Genomic DNA, 26,087 nt, shown 5'->3' with positions numbered 1-26,087 from the left:
AATTATGTTTTTCTTGTGCTTTTGTTTCCTTTGAGATGAAGCAGATGAAATTAAAGGTGAAGATGAAAAAAAGCTTTTTACTGTTCATTTTTTAGCTCTTTTTTTGGGTTAAACAGACATCATGTAACTAATGAAAATTGTGGATTCTTACACCAGATTAGATGATATATTGTTGCCTTGGTTATCCTGTTTCATCAATTGTTTGATGACACAGCATGATAATGGCTTAAATGATCATTTTACTGGTGGCTTCGTAATCATCTCAAGATGAGAAAGATTATCAGGGAAAATGGGATACAAGGTGCTGATCATTTTTGATGACCATTATCATGTTGATAGAAAGTAATCCGAACAAAATTGTCGAGTTTAGGTTATTTTTGTTTACACATTTGTTGGATAAACGATTTACTTTGTGTTAATCATTTTCAGGTTTCGTTGTGAACTTGGTTCAGGATATATTTAGTGTCGATTGGAAATGGCAAGTCAAAACAAAATGAAAACTTTGACTTTTTATTTGACTCAAAATGGTAAATCCAATCCTTCCAAATGGTTAACTTGGAGAAACGAAATGTTTATTTCGCTTTGCAAATGGTTCAATGTTTTGCTTTTAACACCAGCATTTAACCTGTCACACTGATATTTAAAACAATCTGCACTTGTCATGCATTCTGGTTCTTATTTAAATTCAAATGGATGGAAAACTTGATCACAATTTGCTGCATCTAATGGCTTTTCCTAACAATGATCAGATTGAACACGTTTTCAAACACGAAATGCAATATAAACCTTCATTCAAAAAGTTACATTTTATCCTTAAAATTGGCGGTGTTCATCTGGCAGAATCTATATCAACTCGTCCATTTCGTTTAAAAAAGTCTAACCTTAAATTTCGCTTCATGTAGACATAAAAATTAGTTCAAAATAAGCTGTAAATGTCAGCCTCTATTGCAATTATGTTTGGATTGAGACGGAGACAATTCAAAGTGTTTTAAGGGGAAAATCTTGAAGCTTGGTTCGATTTGAATAGTTTATTTGTTCCCTTCAATTGTCTAGACAATTGTCATAAATCTGATATAACATCTTTATCCAACTCATTTACTGTCATATTGCATTTATTGCTGAATTTTGATCTTATATTGTCACGTCTTATCCAATCGTTGGCATCATTAAAACCATGTCTCTTACAAATTACAGTTATTTGCTAAATCCATCGTTGATTGCATCGAATCATATTTATAATATTTACAATAATATCTTGTGATCTTGTAAAGCAAATGCTAAAATATCATCTCGTGATATCCAATAAAGCTATTAATGCAATAATATTCCAATGAAAACATTTTGATCTCCAACGAAATACTCTTATGGCTTTAACTTATGAAAACTTTATGAAGTCGGAATCGCTTGAAATTGTGTATATTTGGCCGATTAAAACATCGAAGTCTTTTCTTGCTTATTTCAGCATTCGATTATGGATCGTTGGCCTGTTAACTTTGCTGTGAGTTTAGTTTGTATCAATCTCGATTTTATCATTCGATGAACAATCGCAATTGTCTTGAAAATAATTTCGATGGATCCAGTTTGCTGTCCATCAAAGCTTACTCTAGCTTGACATTTTCAATTTTACATACACAGTTGGTCAGTTTGACCTAAATTCAGCGTAACAAAGGACAATTTATGGAGGACAGAGAAGCTTAATGCATTGGAATCAGTTGAACGATTGAATAAAAAAACTGAGTCCAGGTAAAGTCAATTACAATCGGTGGAAGCAAGTTGAACACAAGATTCATGTTAACTAAAAGTCTGGCCAACAAAACTATTCCAAATGAATATCATTCCAGTTTACTAATAAAACTGATGGCCTGACCATGTACCAACCTAATTGACCTTAATGCATGGGTAATAAAGTCTCCATTCAATGGTTTAATCTTCAACAAAATAGCATTTCATGTTGAGAGTAAAATGATGAACCAAATTGTACCAAAAGTCAAAGACTGAAAATTACATGAAAAGACTTTTTCCATTCTCAAACTTTTCCTTTCCCATTAAATACATTTTTCAACACTTTCATGACTGAATCGGAGTCAATCATGAAACTCATTTGAATTTAAATCATTTTCATCAATGTAAATACAAATCCTTTTCCTTTCGACTTTCAATCTTCAATTGAATCTGCAATTTAATCAAATCTAAAAGTTGAATCAATATTCAATCGATTTCACCGAATATCGAAAAAATTCAATTTCAAAATTGAACCAAATTGAGTACAAAAATGATTCAATTAGTTGATAGCAAATGAATAAATTGACAAAAGTTGTAAACAAAACATAATGAAGATACAAATTTGTTAGTCTTTTTTATTGCAAAAACAAAACTTGAACAGTAATTATAATATAATTAGCAATTAACATTTTGAACACAATTATTTTCAACAAACAAATTGTTAAACTTTTGTTTTGCATTAATTAACAATTTCAATTCAAATGAATGAATTATGAATAGAAAAATGTTCCATCAGCTTCACCAATTAACATGATTACAGTGAAAGATAATTAATAATACCAATCAAATTTGGCTTTACATTCAATCCTTGGGATTTATTGAACTTTCAATGGTTTCCATCATCACAATCAACTTGATTCCCTGCGAAAAATATAAGAAGAAAAAGAAAAACAATTTCAATTAGTTAACCAATTTAGTTTTCTCCTTCTTTAATCATATTTACAGTTTACTTCAATTTGCTTCATATTTTGAACAATTTTTTCGTTATTTCATTTTCCATCCACAATTTACTAATCATTTTGAGTAACTTGAAACGTACGTTTGTTACGTGATGTTCAAAGGTAACACAAAATTGTCATCACATTTGAGTTACAACTTTGACCTGACTTTTGGTGTCATTATCATTAATAGCATACACTTTAAACTTTGTTTTTCCACTCAATCATAATTGGATTGAAGTTACATTGCGTTCATCTTACATCCAAACTTTTCAAGAAAAATGTTTACATCAATAAATTGTATTAGATTTTTCATCTTTCATAATACTCTTGAGCTGCAATTCAATTTCAACTGATTTGCGTTCATTCAATTAGAACGAAACTTTGCCATCTTTGAATATTTCGTGTGAACATTCGATATTTTTCTCAAGATCTTCTTCTTGCAATTGAATGAATAAAACTAATTGCACTTTAATTGACACGAATATCTACTTCAACTTGTCGTTGGGTTAAAGACTTTTGAACCGAAAAGGCAATATAACAATTAAGTTTCAAGACAATCGATGATGGAGTTGTTTTAGCAACAATTTACTCTCTGGAGGTTAATTGTTAAACAGCTTCGATTACTGTTTAAATTGATAATAATTCAGCTTGGATTTTATCTGTTTTTATAAAATGCTAATTCCATTTTTTGTTCACTTTGAAGGTTCAATCATTGTCATCAATCAAACTAAACATCATCAGCATAATCTCGTTGTATTTGCTCTATTAATTTATGAAACTTTAAAGCTCTGTAGTCAAGTGAATCAATTAAATTATCAACCATTGAAAAATCAATCCAACATTCAAAGCTGTTATTAAATTCTGGCTCATCAATCTTTTTCTGTTTCAAAGTTTAACTCAAACTCCACCTTCAATAGTTTTATGAACAAGTTGCATTCACAAGTTTTTTCAAACACTGAACAAAGGCTTGATAAACTGTTATGACCAAGTAAAGTGATCGAGTGCTGATAGTTTTTCATGATAACTCAATGGTTCAACTTTTATCTCGTTAACTAATCGCTTATCTGGAGCAATCATCTAATTTCCAGGATGAAGAAGTTGAAATTTTGAAGAGAAGGAAAATTGAGGGAAAATATTTTTCCTCTCAAGAGAATGTTAATTATAAATAAACATTTTCTCTGGTTGATTGTGCTTTGAATACTTCATTAGGAGCATATTATTATTCGTCAACATTTCGTTATTCATTTTACCTTCTTATTTCACATGTTTACTGTGGCTTTGATTATATTATTATTTACTCGTTGAAAGGTAAGATTAGATGAATACTCTTAATTATACAGTTAAGCTTCAAGCTTCTGATGGACTTAGCGAAACTTTTTGTCTCTCTCTTCTTGTTTCATTATTATTATCATTATTTTACTTGCCTGTCATGAAAGTGTTTTCATCTTAGACTGAACAAGTTGAAAGAATTTTCTTTTTCTTTTCTCTTTTCTAAGAAAAAAAAGAGAGAAATAACAATTTCCTCAGATCAACAGAAAATAAATGCTCAAAGGTAATAGGATAAGATCTTTTAATTGTCTTGATAAGAACAAAATCTTTCTTGCAATTTATTCGCCTCTCACTTTTACCTTTTACATTTATCATCCTTTGAATCCATCAACTTGATAAACTATTCTTGATGCAAGTGTTATCAACTTATAAATAATATTAAATAATCAAATCAACATTCAAACTCCCTGATGGACTTTTAAAATGCTCATAACAAATCAATAAAAGAGTCACATTGAAAGGTTTTCATTGAAAGCACAATTAACTTTCAACATTTAAATGAAGGAAAATATCAAATAGAGAAATGATTTGAATAACATTTTGAAACAATCAGAAGAAGCAAATCAACTTCTGAATAACAATTTACTGATAAACTTATTAGATTTTATCTGGAAAATGATGTTCTTCAAGGAAATCGTTGAATTTGAATAAAACGATAATCATTGATCCATTAATGGATGTAACCTAATGAACAATTGATTATCACTGAGTAAACAAATTATCTTGTTGGTTTCTGGGCTAATTGTCTTAAAATTAAAGCATAACTGTTATCTGGGAATGTTAATAGTTGGATATTTTACAAGAATAGCAGATAATTTGTTGATGATCCTTTTTGCACATCATTATCATCGGTTCATTTTGTTAACCATTTCATCATTAACATGAATTAAGCATAAAAAGTAGCATATAATAGCAGATGAAACAATTTGCAAACAAACAATCATTATTCATGCTTCTCTTTTTTTGCTCGCTTTACTTTTCACTTTACCTAATCACTTTTCATCCAAATCGCAAATGTGAATCTCAATTAATTTAACAAATTGTTACAAGTTGAATCAAGTGAATCAGTAAATTGTAACACCATGAGAAAAGTTGTTAATTGAACGAAAAAACATGAAACAAGGAAAAGGAAGACCTTTTAATGGGAACAGTTTTTTTTTCTTCTTGCCAACTTCATTCTCTTTTCAGTTTGTAATGTTTACTTTTGCTGGATAAGAAGACAACTTTGATGATTTGTAATTTTGTTCAGCAACTTTTCATGATAATGATCATGTTGATGATGTTAATGTACTTGAAAGGGGTTAAAATTGTTTCAAAAATAAGACAAATTCAAAGCAAATGATCTTGTAAACCTCATGAGAGGAGCAGCAAAATATGTTTATACTTTTGCTATAATTCAATTGATCAAAGATGAGAGTAAAATGTTTCACAGTTGCATAAAGCTTTACAAAAGCTTTAAAGTTTCCAACTATTCATGGACATTCAAGTTGAGTTTGCATAATTGAAAGAAATGAAAAGAAATGAAATTTTCTTGAAACATTAAAAAAGATGAGTTTTCACATTTGTTTTGAATGAACCAATAAATCAACTCTTAATCGTCATCAATTGCAAATTAAATTAAATGCTAAAATTGTACCAATTTGCCCATTATTATCACATAAAATCAAACTTGAATTAAACTCGAATTAAACTTGAGTTAAACTCGAATCATAACTCGAATCATAACTTGAATCATAACTTCAATCATAACTCGAATCATGACTTAAAGTTGAGTTGAATTCATGATTCCATTTTGAAAGTAATTTCAGTTTATAATGAACTTTCAATGATAATTATGCTAATCAATGGAAGAACTGTTTGGTTAATATTTGCTTTTGAAAGGAAAAGTGGAAATATTTGATTTAATGAGGCATCAAAATTTTTTCAATGAACCGTTGAAAAATATCATGAAAGTAATCAGCAAGTCTATCAACTTTCAGTGTCAGGTAATCATTTAGTTAATCAAGTTAAGTGACAATGACAAATAAAATTGTGAACCAGATTAGTGAAGCTTTTGTAAAATGCTAATTAACTTCATTAACCTATTATTTATAGCATTATTTTTACATTAACAGTTGGCATAACCTTGCCATCAAGATAAACATTTAAATGAATCTAATTTAATTCCAACAATTTATCATTAGATGATGTATTTGCATTGTCCAATTCAATGGATACATTTACATGAACCTTTCATCTTCGGTCAATGAATAAACTTTTCAATAACTAAATGTATAAATAAATCAAAAGTATATTAATTGTTTCATCAACTGTTTATGATAAATTATTATTTATGACAATTTTGACAACAGTTTTCATATTGTAACATAAATATGATTTAGATGAAAGATGAACACATTTATCATTGACAGCATTTATTCAAGAAAAAAATGAAATAATTGAAAGAAGAAAAAATTGTGCTTAAAAATTGGCAATTTCATTAATCAAATGACCCTTTCATATTGATCTCTTGAAATTGTTCAATAAATTGTCTTGAACATTTGATCAACTTGAATTGGTTAAGTTATCTGAAAAGCTCTCAACTCCCACTCATGACAATCTTGTTAATAATAATAATGTATATTCAAGGTATGAAATTGAAGTGTCATGAGTGGGACAGGAACTATCAATGTTACGCCGTTTTTTGCTTAATATCAATCAAGTAACAGATATTAATTTTTAGTCTCTAGACTTGACATTTAAAATGCTCAAAAAATGCTTTTTGAATTATTCTCATTCTCTGAATATTAACAAGAGAAGTTCAATATTTCCTGATGAACCTTTTAATTTGACTTTTAATAGACAAACAATTGTCAATCACAATTCAGATTTGATCAATTGATAAACCAACTTCAAAATGAATTTAATGATTAAGATTGGAACATAAAATGTCTGTCAATCAATAAAGTAATTGAGTGTAAATCAGACAATTGTAAACTCCAATTTCTGAACTTTATGAAAATCATGCGAAAATGGTTTTAAAGTTCAAAGTTTCATTCTGATTTTGATTATCAAAAGGTCAAGATTGTCAGGATTTTAATAATAGTTTTGATGTTAAAATGTTACATTTGCTTCTTTGGATTTGAAAAGTTCATCTTTAGTGAATTTAGTTGACATTGATTGTTTAATTAAAGGATTGGTAATCAGTTTGAGTTGATTTAATGGAAAAGTTTCATGATTGTCATGATTAGTGGCTAATTTTGTATTAATATGACAGCAATTTGAATAGAAACTTTGTTCGTAACTGAATGTCATGAATATCAAATTGTAGCTTATGGATTATTAAACAATAAATAAATTGATTAACTGTTTCAAGCTTCCTTGAGACATTAATATTGATTGTTCAAATAAAAATTAACGATTTCTTGTTTATTTTTCCTTCTTCTTTCTGGTTCTTCAGTTTATCCCAATTTATCATGATATTGAATGATTATTTGAGTTGCTGTTATTGGTTAAATATAAATAATAGCATTAGCAGGAAATTGTAGGCTCTTCTGTACATTAGTTCTTGACTTGAATCATGTTCAAACTTGCATGTAATATAAATTTTCATTAGCACTTTTCTTCAGCTGAACCCATTTTTTCCTTCATTAATTATTGCCTCTTAAAACAACACACAACTCAATGCTAAATGAAATGCTTTTTCAAAACAAATGCACTTTATATACAAAGTTGATCGAGTCGAGCAAATAAAACATGACCTCCATTTGGTGGTGTTATTTGAGGTCAGTTATGGTAAAAGGAACATTAAAAGCTAGTATAATAAACGATAATATTTTAAGACATTAGGTTGTTGAGACTTGGAAGGTTTAAAATGAAGTTGAATAGCTAAATGCATCTTCTGAGGTGACAATGAAGCTTAGTGCTAGAGTAATGGGAAAATTCATTATAATTATGAAGACGACTGCATTTATCAGGATTTTGAGCTAAACACAAATTACTAACTCACTTTGACACGTTTATTTGCATAGAAATGTTCAAGTTAAGATTTCTTAATCAGCTAATTGCCATATTCAGGACTTAACAGAATCAGAGTCGTCATCATAAGTTCGTGTTTTCATGGATGGTGAATATCTCATATCAGCAAGATATAACATTGAACTCGAAGTGACTAATTTTCATTAAATAAACTAAATTATGATCTTGGAGTGATCTTTTTATTTCAAAACTAAAATTTGTAAATATTCAATTCTCAATACTTTTTGCACGAAGCTTTAGCTGTTGAAAGAAGTCTTTTACTCTTGAGAAGTTATCATTATGATTTCGTTGATATTTTTGATGAAACATCGTCAGCAAGAATGAAATTTTTGTTTAGAAATAGAATCGATTAGATAGAAATTTCGAGTCGAACATTTGATCTTCTCAATGATTAGAATAATGGAAAAGTTGAAGTGAAAATTAACAATAGATTAGTTAATTACTTGTTCTTGACGTTGTAGGATTGATTGGAACACGAGTTGAACATGTTAAGGTGATGAAGTTTTAGCAATGATTGATAGAGGAATAACATGAAGATGATCAGGGTAAGTGTGATTAAATTTCAACTTGAATGGCAAAAAAATATCGAAGGAAGAGTGGAAGGTTGAGCAAGTAATTGGATACAAAGTACATGTTGTATGAGTGACTCTAAAGGGGAAAGGTTGAAGATGATACAAGAAACGAAAAGTTGACATGAAGATGGACACAATTCTCAGCGGAATAAGGCGATAACGGATAATGGAGATAAACTGAGCACACCAACAGGAACAATCTTCAAGCATTGTTGAAATAAAGCTTCGATAAACTTTAATGTAAAAATAAATTCCAAGGAAAAAGTTGAAAAAATATTCTTCACTCCCTGCTTTCTGATAATTATTTTGAAGCAATTTTTTGCAATGATTCAACTCGATTATTTCATTGGTTGATCATTCGATTAGCAGAGTTGGAAAGAATGAATAAGAGTTACAATGTACAGAATTTTTCATCACAAAGGAATCACCTTGAGGTGAAAATCTCGGAATGTGCCTGAAGGGAAGGACAAGAAACTCCCTTTAAACCATGCTAACTATTCGTCAACAAATTCATCAGAATCATTTGTAATCGATATGACACGAATCTGAACCTTTGAGAGAAACGTTTCTTTCAGTTGCTCTTTTAGCAAAGCCATTGATGAGGATGAAAGTGAGGATAATAGCGATGATAAAAGGAAGAAAAGTAAGTCAACATTTTTCGCTTTATCAGTTATATGATATCAAATCCTTGTTTTTGGTTGATAATACAAATTGTTACAGTTTTTTTTTCTGTACTTTTTCCCACTCTTTCTCTCTGTACTTTTACTGTTATATCAATACAGTGAACATGAGACAAACAATGAGAAGACAAAAACAACTATCACAGGGAATTTGTTCAATGAATGTGTCAAAAAATAAGATAAGTACAATTGAAGGATAAAAATGTAGATGAAAAAAGGCTAAACAAAAAGGATCCTCTTATTGGTGGCTGATGATCATCATGATCATGATAAAAGTGAGTTGGAGTAAAGGTCAACAATTGAACATGTTAGTCTCCCTTATGAGTCTATTAATCTATCATAATAGTGTAAAAGATGAATCACAATGGAGAGGAATGATGATGATGAAGTAAAAATTTTTTGATAACCAAAAGACCCAATGACAGTGATAAACTTTCAACTTATCCATCATCATTTTGTTTCGTTGCAACGATCACACAAAATCTCATCTTATCTCATTCCTCTTTTTCATCCTTTTCCGTCTTCTCTATATTTCCGATATTCAAAGGCTTCTCATGAATCACTGACATTAAGTCACATTGAATAGACTCATTGGGTTAACTTTTATTTTGACAAAAAACAAAATAAAAACCAAATATAATTATTAACCACAACTATTCAAAAACAAAATATTCAAATGCTTTCCATATTTCAACCAAGAGACAGAAATGTAAGGAAAATACAACGAAATGTTGATGCATATAACAATGTTAGTAACAATGCGAATGGATTACCCCAAAACTTTTGCCGTTTTTAAATAAGAGTCGAACATTTTCATCAGTAAGAACACAACCAAAGTCATTCGTTAAATAAGAAGTCGATTCTTCAAGTGATAATTGCACAACAAGAGTGTGATGATGAGACAAATTTTCGAGAGTCGACGGTACGGAGGGCTTCGAAGGTGATACACTATGCGAGCTGATATCGCGATATTGATTATCGACAATAGTCCATTCATTTTCATCAAACAAATCATACTTGGTAAGATGATTGATTTTCATTTTTCGCAAAATAGAAACGAAACTTGTTGGACATCATATCGACTGCGACAAGATTGAACTCAACGGCGACTCTTCTCTCGTTTTCTCTTGGCTGGTGACTAGAACATTTCATTTTTTATTCAGAAGCTTTGACAAGTCTTTTGATCTGAACTCTTTCAGAATTAAGCTGTTGATTAACAGGAACATTTCGACTATCGATTGTTATCTTAGATTTACTGACATTTGACTATCGTTTTGATTGAAAAATGAGAATGAAAGTAAATTCAATTTTTTGGGATAAAACGTCTAATTGATTGGAAACATTAAATTGCAATGAACCAATCAAAACAAATGTTATGACTTTTACCTTATGAATTATTTAATAGCTACTGTAGTTTAACCACATGATAAACCTTTCAATTGTGTTCAATTCAATTTCAGGAATCATGCAAGTACAGCTTTGAGTCGAGAAAAAAAACAGAGACTTTTGTTCAGAGTTTCTTTCTCATATTGTTCACATGAAAATGAAACTTCAATCAAGTTGATGGTAACCAAGCAAATCTAAATGTTAATTGAATCAATCAGGGAAAAAAGTTGTAATTGTTTTTTCACTCGAAAAATGCTCGACACTAATAATTTCATCATTTTGTTGATTCAGTATCATTCAATATAATTTGCATTTGTAAAGCACAATTTGATGAAATAAATTACCTTCAAAATTCATAAATATTTGTCAACTTTACATTTGTAAGATTCAATTTGATGTTACATTTTTTTGTGTAATTAAAGGCAACTTTTCAAGTCAACATTTTTGCATGTCACCAGGTGAATGAAATTCATAAATTTAGATTATTCTTAGAAAAGGTTGAAATTGAAATTGAGAAGAAACGAAAAGAAAAATTGTGTCAATGAATCTAAATTGAATGATAAATAAAGTAATCGTGAGTTGAAACAAGAGTTATTTTCAACTAGATGAGCAAAAGTAAGCATTGATGGAAATGTGAAGATGAAGATAAATGTAGAGACTTGATACTACAATAGGAAGATGCTGAGAGAGAAAAAGAGAAAAATGGTTTTCTTGTTCTCCTTTATTCTGGATAAAATGTTGATTCGGATAAACTCCAAGAAGCATATTTTTTGCTTTGCCTTTTTTTTATAAACTGAATTTGTTGAAACCTTTTTTTCCCCTGCTTTTCCAACTTTTCTTGATTAGGTTAAAGTTAATGGGCAAATGAAGTGAAGAGGAAGCAGCAAAACTATAAAATCAATCTTAAGATAACGTTTTTTTCCCTCGTCATTTTCATCTTCTTAAAAGTCCGACTCATGATGAGGAAGCAAGAATAAGATGATGAGAAGTTGCAATTGTCCATTTTTCATGTTCAACTCGAGGGAATTTCAGAGAAAAGGAAAAAAGCGTTTCCAAGGGTAAAAAACTTTAAATGATGAAGATGGCAATGATGATGGAAATGATGATAAACTAACCCGTCGTTTGTTAAACAATTGAAAAATTATTTTCCAACTTCTTGCTGGTTCCTCTAAGGTCAATGATCATTAATCATCAAGAGACAGTTTTTTTCTCTTCGATTTCCTTATTTCCTAAAATTGAACTTCAAACTTTCAAATGGCCATAATCTTTTGAATTTGTCTGTCTTTCTGTTTTCAAACATCATCATCAACATCATTTTCAACTTTCATTCTTGCTTCATCTTGAAACCTCTTGATGATTAAAGTCAACATCTGATTATTCAGAGATGCGATTCTTTCCTTTTTTCATCTTTTCTTCTTCTTCCTTTCATCTTCTTGCTTTTTCCTTTTTTTGCTTCTTCTTTTCACTTGTTCTCATGATGCTTGATGTTTATTTTATTTGATGCAACCTTGATTCTGATATAATGATGAATAACATTGATTGATGTGGTGTGTTATGACGACTAATCTATCTAATCTGTAAACCTTTCACTTCTTTGAAAACCAATGGATTCATTGATTATTCAATGACCAGTTGCTCATACAGTGAACTCGAAACCTTGTTCAACCTTTTCTCATTAGTTTCCATCATTACTCTTTGAAATTGAAAAGGTTAATAGATGAAACAAAAATGAGCATGAAAAGAGCAGAAGAGAGAGAATGGCTATTTTTTATATTTCAACTTATGAATATCATGATAATATCATGATTGGAAACTACTTAGACTTGGATTCATCTTAAGATTGATGTTATCACAACATGAATACACAAAAGAAGCTACAAGATAAACAGGAAAGAAAAGGTTTCAGGCAATGAATAAGATGATCAAGGTTTGATGAAAATGATAAAGGTAAGAGAGAAGAAGTGAAAGGCGAAAATATTGGTTCAGGTAAAAAAAGAAACTCATGAGATGTGAGATTGGAAATAGTAGCTAGTTGAGATTGACTTTGATGGAAAAATGGATGAAACTGATTCAAGAAGAATCATGATAAAAGGAAACATGATTAGTTTATTATAGTCTGTAACCGCAATCAAAAATGGATGGAAAAAAGTTCAATATCAAAAGTAGTGATAATTTATCATGGACTTTCATCGGGACTTTCATTGGAAATCAAATTTTGGGTTTGAAATGAAATTCATTAGAAACTGAAAGGTGAATGAAAAGAGCAGGAAAAAAAACTGAAAAGTGTTATCAGTTGATTCCATGAACTTGATTCAATAAACTTGCCAGTTTCACTTCTTGATTTTTAAAACAGCAAAAAATGATGAAACCTTTCTAATAGGTTTTAACTGACTTTAACCCAAAAAAAGAGAGAGATTGAATAGTTTTCATGAAAAGATGGAAAAACTCATTCCAGCAAAACTTCATCATCAATTTCATCTACTTTTATTTTGATAGTCACATATTTATTTATTTATTGACCTAAATAAAGGTGAGCATGAAGGGAACAAATTCAGTTGGCTTTTCTTTACAATTGAAAAAAATGATGATTTCAGTGATGCTTTCCTTTTACACAGATTTTTTGTTATATTTTGTTTGTTTGTTTGTTCATCATCATCATCAATACTTTTCAATTGATTGGTGAGAAAGGTAAGGTGAGATGAAGAGGAAAAGAGCAAGAAAGATGAGGTTAGAAGGAAAAGCAATTGAAAACTATTTCAACTATTTACAGAACTCGAGTTTCCATGGGTTACCCATGATTACAATTTTTTCAACTTTTCACTTTTTTCCATGTAATGATAATTTCAACTTCAATGCTGGTCACGGTTGATCAAGAGACTTGATAACATCAATTGGCATCATTATTGTCAGGTTAACCTTATTTTGTTCACAAAACATTCTCACAATTTGTTGCTATTCAAACATTCATTTTCAACTTAACACGAAATTTTCATGGAAAAGCTGATCAGCTTTCAGAACCAACTCGAGATGTTTAATTAACATTGAAATTCAACTGAATTTACAATTAGAAAAATTTCTTCTGAATCAAAGTAAATCTAATTTTCTGGTTTTAAAAGGTTCGCCAAATTGACTATTTTTACATTTGTTGAAAGCTAAACATTTCAGGTGAAATTTTGTTCAACTAAAGTATATTTTGAATTTCAAGTTCATGAGTACTGAAGCAATAATCAGATTAATTGAGATTAAATGGGAAACCAAAAGATACTGAAAGAGTAAAGAAAAGGTTGAGTTTCCATTCAGAGTTTGATTTACATTTAAACTAAATCAAGTTGACATTAACTGATTCAACTGTTGAAGAATATCATTTATTCAAAGAATCTCATGAAACGTGAATAAATGGTTATCACCTTTCACTTGGACTTGATAATTAATTGAATTGTTTGTGAGGAAAGAAAAAGGTAAACCAGAAAAGCATATTAAAGTGGAAAATGTTTTCAAAGAGAAATAATTGAATTTCGATAAATTCAAATGTTGATATTATTTATGTAACATGTTTTTTCTTCATGCAACTTTCAGTGAAAAAGATAGTTTTAACGCCTTAAAGGCACACTTAGTCAACCTTTGAAATATTCAGCTTAACCATCATTATCACCATCAACATCAATTTTTATAATGATAACATTGAAATAAATCAAGTTATCGAGAAATTGTTGCACAGAGAAAAGGTTGAAATATGAATTTGATAAACTGAGTAACAAAATACAGAATTGGAAGAAAAAAAAATCGTTCAATTTTTCATGTAAAACCCAAGATCTTTTCTTAACCACTTATCAGATGGATTCAATATTAACCTAGATATACATAATATATAAGATATTTTGAGTTTCTTTGCCTGGGAGTGGAAAATATTATTTGTTCAGAAGCCCCATGAAACAAGGAAAAAAACAGAGAAAGTTGAATTTCTCATTCAATTTGGTCAACCAATAACCAAACATTTAAGAGCAACAAAAAGGGAAACACAAAAAGAGAAAAATTTGTCAACTCTTTTTGTCATGTTTCATGTTATTGAAATTATTGTTATTTTTCAGGGAACTTTGAACTTTTCTGTCCAGTAAAGATTAAATAAGAGAATCAGTTTTAGGACAGAAAATAGTTGATAAATTTTCTTGTCAAATAATGAAAATTATTTCTTCTTTATGAACTTTAAGTGTTGAAATATGGTTTGAGAAAAGATTCAAAATTTTTTTGTTTCTTTTGTTTTCACCCATTTTCATGTTTATCTTTACTTTGCTGAATTTGTTGCTTCACAACTGAACCGATATAAAAGTAAAATGATGAGTTATATGCTTATAAATGTGTGAGTTGGGATAAAATGAAAAAAAGCAACAAAAATGGATGAGATATTAAGATATAAAGAGTACATGTTTAAGACAAGCAAGGAAAAGTAATGATAATGATGAGAAATAAAAATATCAAGAAATATGTGCAATGAAAATATCATGACTGGGAGTGAAACAAACAAATGCAACAAATGTAATGACAAATAAATGGACCGTGGCCACCAGAACCCGCCAAGGAGTATTTATTTTCATCGTTTCATCCTTCTTCATCATCGGCCTCATAACCGGTCTTTTCAATACAAGGTTTGCCATAAAAAGCACAGAAGTAAATCATTTTTTTTGGGTTTCAATTTTTCAACTGGAAGAAAATATTTTTGGGTAACAAAAAAACCTTTTAACATTCAACTGTTTTTGAAACAATTTGACAGAAACATTGATATTGACAGAATCTATCAAAATGTTTACTTTTATCCAGAAATTATTATCATTATTGGAGTTCATTTGATAAAGAGAAAAGTAAATTTAATTTCTTGTCAAAATGTAACCAGAAAAGTTGCAGATAGTGACTTTTGTATCGGCAAATGTCTTGGATTGATAGTTTTTTATTCAACTTGTTATCATTCAATTCTGGTTGACTGATTGTCTTTGATTTTGTCACAAATCAAAAACGAACAGTTGAAGGGATGAAAAAATTGAAACAAACAATTTTTTTCGATTCAAATTATAACCAAATCAGGTCAAAATTTTGTTCTGAATCGATTTGCATTATGATGAGAAAGGAAAGAAAAGATATTTACATTTTCATTGCAAGTTCATTCAATTGGCAATTTGGTGGAAAGAAAAGAAAATTGAAATAATTCCAGATTCTGAATCATCATTAGAATTGATATATCAAATGATTATTAGCATAATTAGTTATCATTTTTCATGGTAAATGTAATCAAGAAGAGTTTTCTCACTGATTGAATATTAGCATGTTTCTCTCAACGTTTCACTTGGATATTTTGATCATTAAGATTATCGTTTGAGTTTTGGTTTTTGCCAATTAAATTGAACTGTAATACATGATAGTTCTGTTGGTTGAATAAATAACAGAAAACAGAGGATTCAGATGTTCAGATGAACATGCAAAGGAAAGAAGGCAAGAAAAATGTTGAAAATGATTTAGCCAAATGGTGAAGGAATACGCTCAAGATAAAGATTGAAAGACATTAACCAGAATATTACATTACATGCTCTTTTCCTTGGTGTTGTACCAATAAACGGAGAAGAAGCAAAAAATTCATCTAATATACTATTCTCATGAATGCTCATGTATTTTCAATATATTTATTTGTATAATGTCTTTCCATGTTCAATTCAGACATTTTCCTCCATCTTAACAAATTAGATGAAAATGTTTCTCTTCAATATCATGGAACCAAATTTTGGGTTATCTGTTTGGATAATGATGTTGATCGGAATAATCTTGAGAAGCAAAAATTCAACGTTTGTCTCAATTGTCTTCGAACTCAATGATTCTACATTTTTTCGTAGCTTTTCGTCAATTGGGAATTCAAGACATAAAATCATTTTTAAAAGTATATGCATAATGCATGGTACAACATGTGTATCAATGCTGCCTGTATGCACAAAAGAATGTCAAAAACAGAGAAAATATTACAAAAGATTGAAAGAGAAAACTGAAAATATGAAACAAAAGACGATTTTTTTTCTTCATATTGTTTGTTATTCAGTTTGTTACGATAACGTTAACGAAAACAATGTTTGAAAATGATATTAAAATAAGAGAAGTGTTTTAAAGGTTAAGATGAATTTGCATGGAAGCACATTTGATGGTGGAAATGGTTTGTTTGTGTTACAACTGATTGTCAACTTAACTGGTTAACTTGAACAACATTGTCTAGATAAATTGATGACTTTAGTGAAAAGAAGCGATTATTATTAATAGTTAATTGTTTCATTTATCAACTGTGAAGTTTCAGTGATTTCAATGGATCAAGAATTGTGATTTACAATTAAATTGAGGCAAAATTGTCTCTCTTCTCAATGTTACTTTTGATAAATGAATCAATGATAATGTTTCAACTTGTATTGACTATTCAGGGAATCAACATTGAATACAGTATTTGATTATTTCTGATTTAACTGATGATTAGCTTTTGAAAAATGGTTTTCAGTTTCTTTGTGAATCAAATTTTCTAGTGTTTATTTATGTTTTTATATTCAACAAAAGCACTTTTTTCCTGCTTCTTTGCTTTCGTTTAAACATTCAGATTAACTTGATAATGAAAATGTTTTATCAAACGGTTCAAGCAATGAAGCATTATCATGAAATTTGATGAAAACAAAAGATAGGAATGGGGTTGAAATGAGGAAGTTATCTGAAGAAATTTAAGTTTCTATTTTTTACAACAAAATTGTTTTGTTCATAAAGGAATCAGATTTTTAAGGGAAAATATTTTGCTATTTCTTATTATTCTGAATGGGTTAACATGTTGTCTTCATGTTAATTTTAACATTTAAAGACAATTTATAAATTAGAAAGTGAATATTATTGTTAATGATCCAAGTAAATTGTGAATAGCGTACAAGAATGGAAATGGAATCAGTCTTAACTGTTTTTTCCTCTTCTTTTTGCAACATTTGTGGATAACAAAAGGACGATCATAATGATGGGATGAAGGGTGAGAATGGGGAAAATATGGCAAACATGAAGAAACTGTAAACATTATGAAGAGATGAAAATATGAATTAAAGTTTACCTTTATTTACCATTTTTAGGTGATGTTATCAATACTTTTTGAGGGTTTGTTTGTTTGTTTGCTGTTTGGTTCCATTGAGTTTGCTGTGAATGAAGTATTGAGTTTCACAGATTGGAATAGATTGATAAAAGCATTTACCCGTTATGAGGAGCATTTTTTTGAAAACAATAATATTTCATGGGATTATGTTTATGAAGGAAAGAGGCGAGAAACAATTTGTGGATTGTAGATTTAAAAGATGAGAATGGTTATGGTGATGATGAGGGAAAAAGATGATTCTGATCAGGACATGAAATCATTTGATATCAGTTGACGATCCAATGAAAATTTTTGATCCAAAGTCATTATCGTAAGGAAACCGGAAGGAAGTTTATTGGAATAGAAGAGTCTTCAGCTTTCTGTTAAACAGTAGAAACGATAGATTGATAAAGAAATCCAAGATGATCAGGATCATGATGACGATAACGATGAAGATAAGAGGAGATGGACAGAGAGGAAATGAACAGCAACAAGATTTGTGAAATGAAGAGAGAGGAGAGAGAGAGAAATGAATAAGAAAGACTTAACCCGTTGCTTTGTTTTGCTTTATCATCAGGATGGTTTAAGTACTATAATAATTAAAAGGATGGATTTGCTTTTATTTCCGATTTCCGATTAGCTAACAATTTTCTTATTGTTTCAGTCGAGTTTCATGTTGATCAGTAAATCATGTTATCAAATTCATATCCGAGTGACTTTAAAATGTGTCAATTTAAACATTTTTGTTCCTCATGAAATCCGCTTGAATTAACAGCAATCTATTGTTTATGGTTGATGATGAAAAATTTATGTAAACCTCCTTAAGGCACTTTCAATTGATTAGCATTTTAAACATTTCCAATGAAACACAAAAATGTTTTGATAAAATTCATTAATTATCCAATATTGGCCATTATTATTTGGAAATTTGTTTTGTCTGGCTTTTTTTGTACGGTAAGCATCATGGTAAGCAACAAGTTTTATCAACATGACGGTAATCTGGATAATGATGGTGTAAAGATGATCATTTAGTTGATTTAGTATTGCATCCACAGAATTGATGGCGATGAGAAAAAATAATCAAAATTTTTTCACTTTCTTTTTGTTCCATATATCCATTAATCAGCATTTTGAATAAACGAGAGTCTAAGTAGATGAAGCAGTTGAACTTGGTGTTGATACTCTTGATCAATACGGAATGATCTGATTATGATGTTAACCTCTTAAACCAGTTGAGCTTTTTATTGTTTTTTTTCTTTGGTGTTCTCCTGTTGATGATAAACATTCTTATCATTCCAAAGATTCCAAGAAAAATAAAATTTATCAATTACCATTGATTATCTTCCTGATGAGTTGGTTATTTAAGCGACTATAAACTTGATGGGAAGAGGCAAGTTTTATATCATCAACTTTCAGTGTTTGTTATTTAGTACATTTATCAACTGGCTTGTTGTTGTATCAGGATCAGTCAATGAAAAATTATTTGATGATAGGCTCGTAAAGAATGATAATGAAGAGACAATAATAAAGATGTTATTGTTTTTAAGGTTTCCTCCATCATGTCCATTGAAAGCTGATGATAACTGCAATAGTTTATCGGTAATTTTTTTCCGCAATCGTCCTTTTCCTCTCTACCAATCCAAACTGCATTATCATTGTTATTATCCATTATTATTGCTAGGTCATTATTGTTATTGCTATTATTATCATTATTTAAGCCATTGCATCCCTATTATATGGCGCTGGTGGCATTGGTCTTTTAGTAACTTTATTGACAATTAGATGGGTATTTTCAATTTCCCAGAGAACCTTTTGATAACATTGACAGGCACAAATTAACAATGAAACACTCATAATAATGCCAACCACAATTAAGGCCACAACCATTTCCTCCTCTGTATAATTACCACCAGCAGTCCAGTCAACTCCAGCTATTATGGATTAATGAAGAAGAATGAGTAAAGAAGAAGAAGAAACAACGTTAATATGAATATTCATAAGAGTAAAAATGGTTAAAGTGTTATGAGAAAGGGAATGTTGGAAGTAATGAGAATAAAGGATTTTTGCTTTAAATGAAACATTCTTACCTGTAGCACCTCCTGCTGCTGCAGCGGCACCGACAGCACCTCCTTTGGCATGGCAAGGTTTAATTAAGGAATCAAATATTACCAATAAAGATGGAAATATAAGTTTGACCCATGTTATCTCTTTAACTGGTAGTGAGGGAAAAGTATCAAGGATCATTATCATTGACTCTCGAATTGGATGAAAATTGATGACAGTGAACAATTAAGTCACTGCATCGATGTTAATGGTGGTGATAATGATGATGGCAATGATGGACCAATCCAATCAACTGTTTTGTAAGCAGTGATGATTAAGTATTAAGATAGTTCAGTTGTAACTTGAAATGTAGTTTGGATGTTGCTGTTTACAATGTTAAAGTTGCGGGTTTGATGGAGATGCTTTTTACTGTTGTATTGTGGTTAACTTCAGTATCAATTTTATCTGATTATAAGTTGAAGAAGAAGCTACAAAATGAGCAATCAAAAGAAGCAACGATGAAAGTTAAACTGAAAATGATCTGAGAATCTTCAGTTTGAAAAATCAGGAAGAAACTTGAAGATAAAAACTCCTCACTCTCTGGATCTTCCTTCTTACTCTTTTTCCCTGCTTTCTTCTTATTTTCGTTGTATGTGAGCGAGTGTATGTCTTATTGATCCGTTGGGAGAGAGTTAAAAGAAGATGATTATGATGATGATGAGATGAGGAGGAAAATGATGACGAGAAGAGCAAGCGCATCTCAGGGAAATACCAATTCATACCATTTGTTTTTCGTTGTAACATAAGCTAAATTGATAAAGAAAAATGTTACTCTTTTTGCTTACTTTTTTACCCTTCTTTTTTTTGTACGCTATTTGCAACTCATTTATAATCATATTTTCATTTGGACTGGCACATTTATCTTAATAGAAGAGACTATGATGAGTATATTATCCTGAAACAATTTGACAGAAAGTAATGTCAATCATTACAATAAATGCATTTGCAAACTATTTTCTTGTCTTTTGCTTCACCCTATTAGAAATTATAAAATGAGTTGCAAGTAGCAAAAGATAGGAAAGACTATACTCACTGTTACCCATCTGGTGAGAGGTTGAAGGTGAAATTCCCATTTGAATAAATTTCCATTGAACCATTCAATTAGCAACTTTTTTTCACCAGTATAAAATTTCCATACCATGATATGATAGCACTGAATTATCTATTAAAAGACCATAATCGAATTCAATTTAATTAAGATTAGCAAAACCGGCAAATTTTAGGTTGTAACTTACTTGGTGAATTTATACCGAATTGTATTGATATCTTGTTGAATTGACATCCTCCAATCGAGCTGGTTCTTTACCGTCTTGCCAGGAAGATCGGAACTAGTGAAAGACGATCCATAGTAATAATTTAATATCCAAATCAAGTTTACTCACATGATTTAGTGCTGATGAAATGAAGCGAAATGAGCCAAATTTTTACATCTTGGGTTTACGCTTTTAAAGAGTATCGTTGAAAGTTTCACAGATCATCACTGTTGTCTCATTAATAACAATCACCGATGTATTTAGATTAATGACTGAACTAAACATACAAGTAACGATATAAAAGTCAAAGAGTTTAAAACAATTAATCAATGAATTACTTTGTTTAATTAAACCCAAAAACAGGATCGAAAAGCAAATGAAAATGAGCTTATACCGCCATCTATTGTAACAAATAAGGATTAATTTTATTCAAACTGTATAATCGTTTTTTAATAAACCGTAACTTGTTAACAAGCATGATTTAGTGAACTTGAGTTGATGATTATTTAATGATTGATTTTACAACATAACATTTCAAGTTTAATAAGATTTATTTATGTGAACAAACTTAATTACCTATTCAATAAAATTGGAATCGGAATATTAAAGATGGTTTTCAATGATTACAAAGTAACCAGGATTAGATTGACATAGGCAATGACTATGTTACCAGTTGATCGAGATATAATTATAAGACATGGTCTACTTCATTTTTTTCGAACCTCAATCTTGTTTTTCAATTATTTAAAGACTTAAAGACGGAATTCTTGTAGATTAATTGAATGGTGATTAAAGCAAAGTTTAAAGATGCTCCAATGATTATCTGACAAAGAAACAAACAAAGGTTATAAAGAAAGTGAGAGAGGTCAGTATGAAGCTCAAACAAGACGAAGATAATAGGTTAGTCAAGGTTAAAATTTTTGATTTTTTGCTTCTATTTCAAACTTACAGAGAAATTATATACTTAATGATGATTTTACCTGGTTTTTTTTCATTTCACAGATTATCAAAACAACTTTGCAACCTTGACTCGATTCTAAAGGGAAAAAGGTACTTGACCTTGTGCCTATCTTAACCTGAACCCAAAGATCCAAAGATTTTGGTGTTATTATTGGGAATTTAAAGATCAAAAACAAATCAGGTTACCTCACTAAAGACCAATTATTTTATAAGCAAGGTCAATCTTTTATAACGACTTCTCAGGAATTCAAGGAGGACTAAAGACAACTGTGTGCTGCTGACAAAAGGATGAATTTAAAAAGCCAAAGATGCAGCTTATAAAATGGACCAATTTGATTTTGAAAAAAGAGTTTCCAAAACAATAACGACAACATAATTCACAGCTTATTACCACAATGACACCTAAGTGTATAGTTTCTTGGTGATATTATGCTTTAGAGGAAACTCTAAACGTCCATTGTTGAGTTAATTGCTGTAATGATAAAACAATAAGCTCAAATTAGTCAAAGTCAAAGTTGATATTGCATATCATTTTAAATTTAAAATTTTAAAAACAGAAGCGTTGGTAGCTATTGACATGCAAATTAGTTCAATCTGTTCACTTGCTTCCAAGGGTGGTGGGATGATGAGCTTGTTATTAATGAGGATGATATGAATGGTGATAAATACTCAACAGTGAAACGACCGAATCTCAAAGTGGAAACAAAAAGAAAATCGTTATAAAGAGAAAGAAAGAGAACAAGATTGACATTGAAACTAATACAAACTGGACTCTTATTAGTTATATTTATACGTGAGCGGCTGTAATCTCAAGGTTATCATCTTCATCATCATCATCATCATCACTTGTATCATTATTATCATCACAATTATGATGATCAACATCGCCAACGATTTTATTTTCAAGATGTTAATCAGCACTTTATTGTGTGTGTTTATCCTTTCACACCTTACATTCATTCTGGTGTAATTTGATGAACCAGTGAACAATAACCAATGGTAGGAACCATTTAAATATTGTCAAGGTAAGTGATGGTTTAAAAAAGTCGAATCAAACAATGAAACTTGAAATTTGAATGAGAAACAAAACAATGGTCAAACTGGTCATTTATTATCCATTTATTGTCAATTTTCAAAAATTAGTATTACCTTTGAAATAGTGTTTCCAATGCTATCTATCGTGTACAATCAAATTGGCAACTTTGTATTTATTTTAAATATTGATACTTCAATATATAATTTAAAATCAATGCCCTTATTCAAGGTTGACTTTCATTGTGTCCCAATTTAAGGTGTTGGTGTTGAAATTATCGTAGGATTTCAGCGTTAGTCTGAAGGTAAATTGCGGTAATTTTATTCATTTCATTTGTCAACCTGACTTAACATTGATTTTACTGAAAATATCAAAAAAATTGCAATCTTAAAAATGATGTGTGTATAAAAAAACGAATCTTTAAACAGGTCATTACCAACATTTACTTGTCCATTCTGTTGTTTTATTTCTCATAACAATTAAGTGATGACCTTTTGTTGTTCTTTTGATGTTAGCAGCGATTTCAAGCTTACATCATGATCGATTAGATCCACGTTAATGATATTAATTTTTGATAAAGTTCACGGTTTTATATCAATTTGATATCTCTTTAAAGATAATGATTATTGTTTTGATTCATAATTGATATTTTGGCCGTTTTCTCTTTCTTTCAATTTATTTTCTTAAATAATTTTCTTTATTCTAATTCATAGTTTTGAATTTTTTTCTCAACAGATTAGAGAATCAAAGAAAATCCAAAGAAAGAGGAAAAAGAAAGTCAGAGTGGGGTTCGGAAGTGGGTTGCGGAAGGAAGTTTTGGGGTCAATTGGTTGGCTTTGCTGTTGTCAAACTGGGTTTTAATACGAGTAGGCAATGTTGTAAGGATTGGATCCATGTGATGACATAGTGAACCAGGTTTGTGGAGCTCCATTGAAGTAGTTGGTTGCTGGTTGTGGTGCAGCTAATAAAGGTGCTGATCGTCCTACTACGGCTGATCCTGTTGGCCAGACAGAGTTGATGTTTGATGTGTAATGGTTAACATGGTTGGTGAATGAGTGAGCTGATCCGGTGGCTGGTGCCCATGCAGCTTGGTTGCTTGCGGTGATACGAGCTCGTTCAACGGATGAAGGTGATGGAGGAACCAAGGCGTTACCTGAGGAACTTGATGAGGAAGATGAGCTGGATCCGACTGAAGAAGTTGAAGGTACAACTGGTGCTGGCCAGGCTGGGAAAGATGGTCCAGCAGACAATCGAGCAGCAACTGCGTTCCATTGTTGAAGAATGGGTAACTTTTCTTGGTAGTCTTGATCAGCTAATTGTCGAGCGATTCTCATTGCTTCACGATCTGGTCCAACATCTCCTCGAGCGATGAATCCTTGAGGTCCAGCCTCGTATTGAACAATTCTGAGAAAAAATAGAAGTGGTATGATGAAAAGTGGAACATAAAAATAAATTAATCTTCACATTCAAAATTACTTTTTCCCCTCTGAATATACAAACAAAACAAAACTAATCAAACTAATTACGATTGTACCTTTATCACAATCAACTTTTTATCCAACCATTTCATTGAATAGGCAAGTAAAAAGTTATCTGTTTCGAGTCACGATTAAATTTGAATATGAATCTCAATGATAGATTCAAATTAGCATACAATCAACTTTTGTACTTTTTGGTCAATGCAAATTTTGGCCACAGCTCAATGAAAGTGTAACACAAAAACTCACCTCATATGTCCATAAGGATCAACATAACCATATTTTCCAGTGACTTGACCGCTTGCAGCTCTTTGCTCTTCACGAAACATTTTAGCAGGTCCGGAATCTCCTGTGTTATAACTGAACTGATATGATGCTGGGTCCGAGTTGACGTATTCCTGGGTCATTGTTAAACCAATAAAGGGTAACAAGAGGATAACCTAAAAATAATGTATAACAAAACATAATTAAAACACAAACAATCAAAGAAAGTAAAAAAACATATTATCCAATGTCGATAAATAAACAATGTAACAAAAAGCGGTTAAACAAAGAATCACATGGTTACATATTGCGCGTTAATCCCTTACCGAGTGGCAAAAATTCATTTTTAGCTTGTTGTTGTTGTGGTTTTTCACAAAGTAACACTTATAAGTAAATTACACAATTGACACTTCACTAAATTGTAATATTATATTATTAATATTAATAGTGAGGATTAACAGTGAGGATTAATGTGATCCTAAAGAAAGTGAAAGTTAAAGTGAAACTGGTAACTGTTGCTTCAAATGGTTTTATACAAGCTGAACCGTGTGAGCCTTGCTTTAGGTAGACACACATAACGTTGTGTAACCGCACACAATTTTCAATGGACACCGACGCAAATATTAAGGCTAGCCTATGGGCGGACTCGTACAACAACTTATCATCTTGATCACCATTATCAATATCATCCACTGTCTTCATCATCTTCTATGCCGATCTTTTCTCATCACCTAATCTTGACTTTCACTTTAACACATTGACTCTCATTGATGGACTCGGATTCAACCCTAACCTGATGATCAAGATTTAACTTGGTGTTGTTAACAAGCTGATTGTTTAACTTTACCAATAAACAATTAAATTGAAGGACCTGGCCATTGAATGTATTTACTTTAATGGAGATCAAATCTTATATGATCAGTGATCACCTTAACCTGAAACTAATCAATGATGGATTGAAAACAAGAGATTGATTGATCGGGATGGAAACAAAGCCTTTTGAATGATTTCTTACTTGGCAAAACAAATTAGATTATTTTATTAGTAGATTACATTTATAATGTTAATTTACCTGGACTTAATCAACCATCTAATCATATTAACATCTAATTAACGTCTCTATTAACTTGGTAGCCTGGAATCATTAAAATTGATTAACGTAAAGC

General features: G+C 30.4%; 2 protein-coding genes and 1 long non-coding RNA gene across 6 annotated transcripts; 1 reads left to right on the top strand and 2 right to left on the bottom strand.

Annotated features, from left to right (window-relative positions):
- Nucleotides 1-2,331: 2,331 nt before the first annotated feature.
- LOC107368412 (uncharacterized) lies at nt 2,332-21,557 on the bottom strand. 4 transcript variants are annotated; one of them, XM_089265971.1, is made up of 6 exons: nt 21,316-21,457; nt 21,169-21,261; nt 20,967-21,095; nt 19,918-20,680; nt 17,813-19,761; nt 2,332-2,643 (listed from the first exon to the last, which is right to left on the bottom strand). In XM_089265971.1, exons 4-5 carry the CDS (start codon nt 20,078-20,080, stop codon nt 19,544-19,546), a joined length of 381 nt encoding a protein of 126 aa, XP_089122097.1. In that variant the 5' UTR covers nt 20,081-20,680; nt 20,967-21,095; nt 21,169-21,261; nt 21,316-21,457; the 3' UTR covers nt 2,332-2,643; nt 17,813-19,543. The 4 variants fall into 4 exon arrangements, with proteins under 4 accessions (XP_089122097.1, XP_089122096.1, XP_089122095.1 ...); XM_089265970.1 differs by having other exon boundaries at nt 21,169-21,557; XM_089265969.1 differs by having other exon boundaries at nt 17,823-19,761; nt 21,169-21,516.
- Nucleotides 21,558-21,627: 70 nt separating this feature from the next.
- On the top strand, nt 21,628-24,835 carry LOC107368359 (uncharacterized). The gene is made up of 3 exons (XR_001570138.3): nt 21,628-22,086; nt 22,189-23,171; nt 23,915-24,835. It is a non-coding gene; the product is annotated as an uncharacterized LOC107368359 (long non-coding RNA).
- On the bottom strand, nt 23,854-25,412 carry LOC107368358 (uncharacterized). The gene is made up of 3 exons (XM_015936175.2): nt 25,248-25,412; nt 24,907-25,097; nt 23,854-24,583 (listed from the first exon to the last, which is right to left on the bottom strand). Exons 1-3 carry the CDS (start codon nt 25,263-25,265, stop codon nt 24,037-24,039), a joined length of 756 nt encoding a protein of 251 aa, XP_015791661.1. The 5' UTR covers nt 25,266-25,412; the 3' UTR covers nt 23,854-24,036.
- Between the last annotated feature and the right edge of the window lie 675 nt (nt 25,413-26,087).

Source organism: Tetranychus urticae, chromosome 1 (assembly GCF_039701765.1).
Source record: "Tetranychus urticae isolate SD_2017Ah chromosome 1, NJAU_TeUrti_SD_1.0, whole genome shotgun sequence".
NCBI classification, from domain to species: domain Eukaryota; kingdom Metazoa; phylum Arthropoda; class Arachnida; order Trombidiformes; family Tetranychidae; genus Tetranychus; species Tetranychus urticae.
The sequence above is the reverse complement of the archived record's forward strand: the minus strand, read 5'-3'. Positions and strand labels throughout refer to the sequence as shown.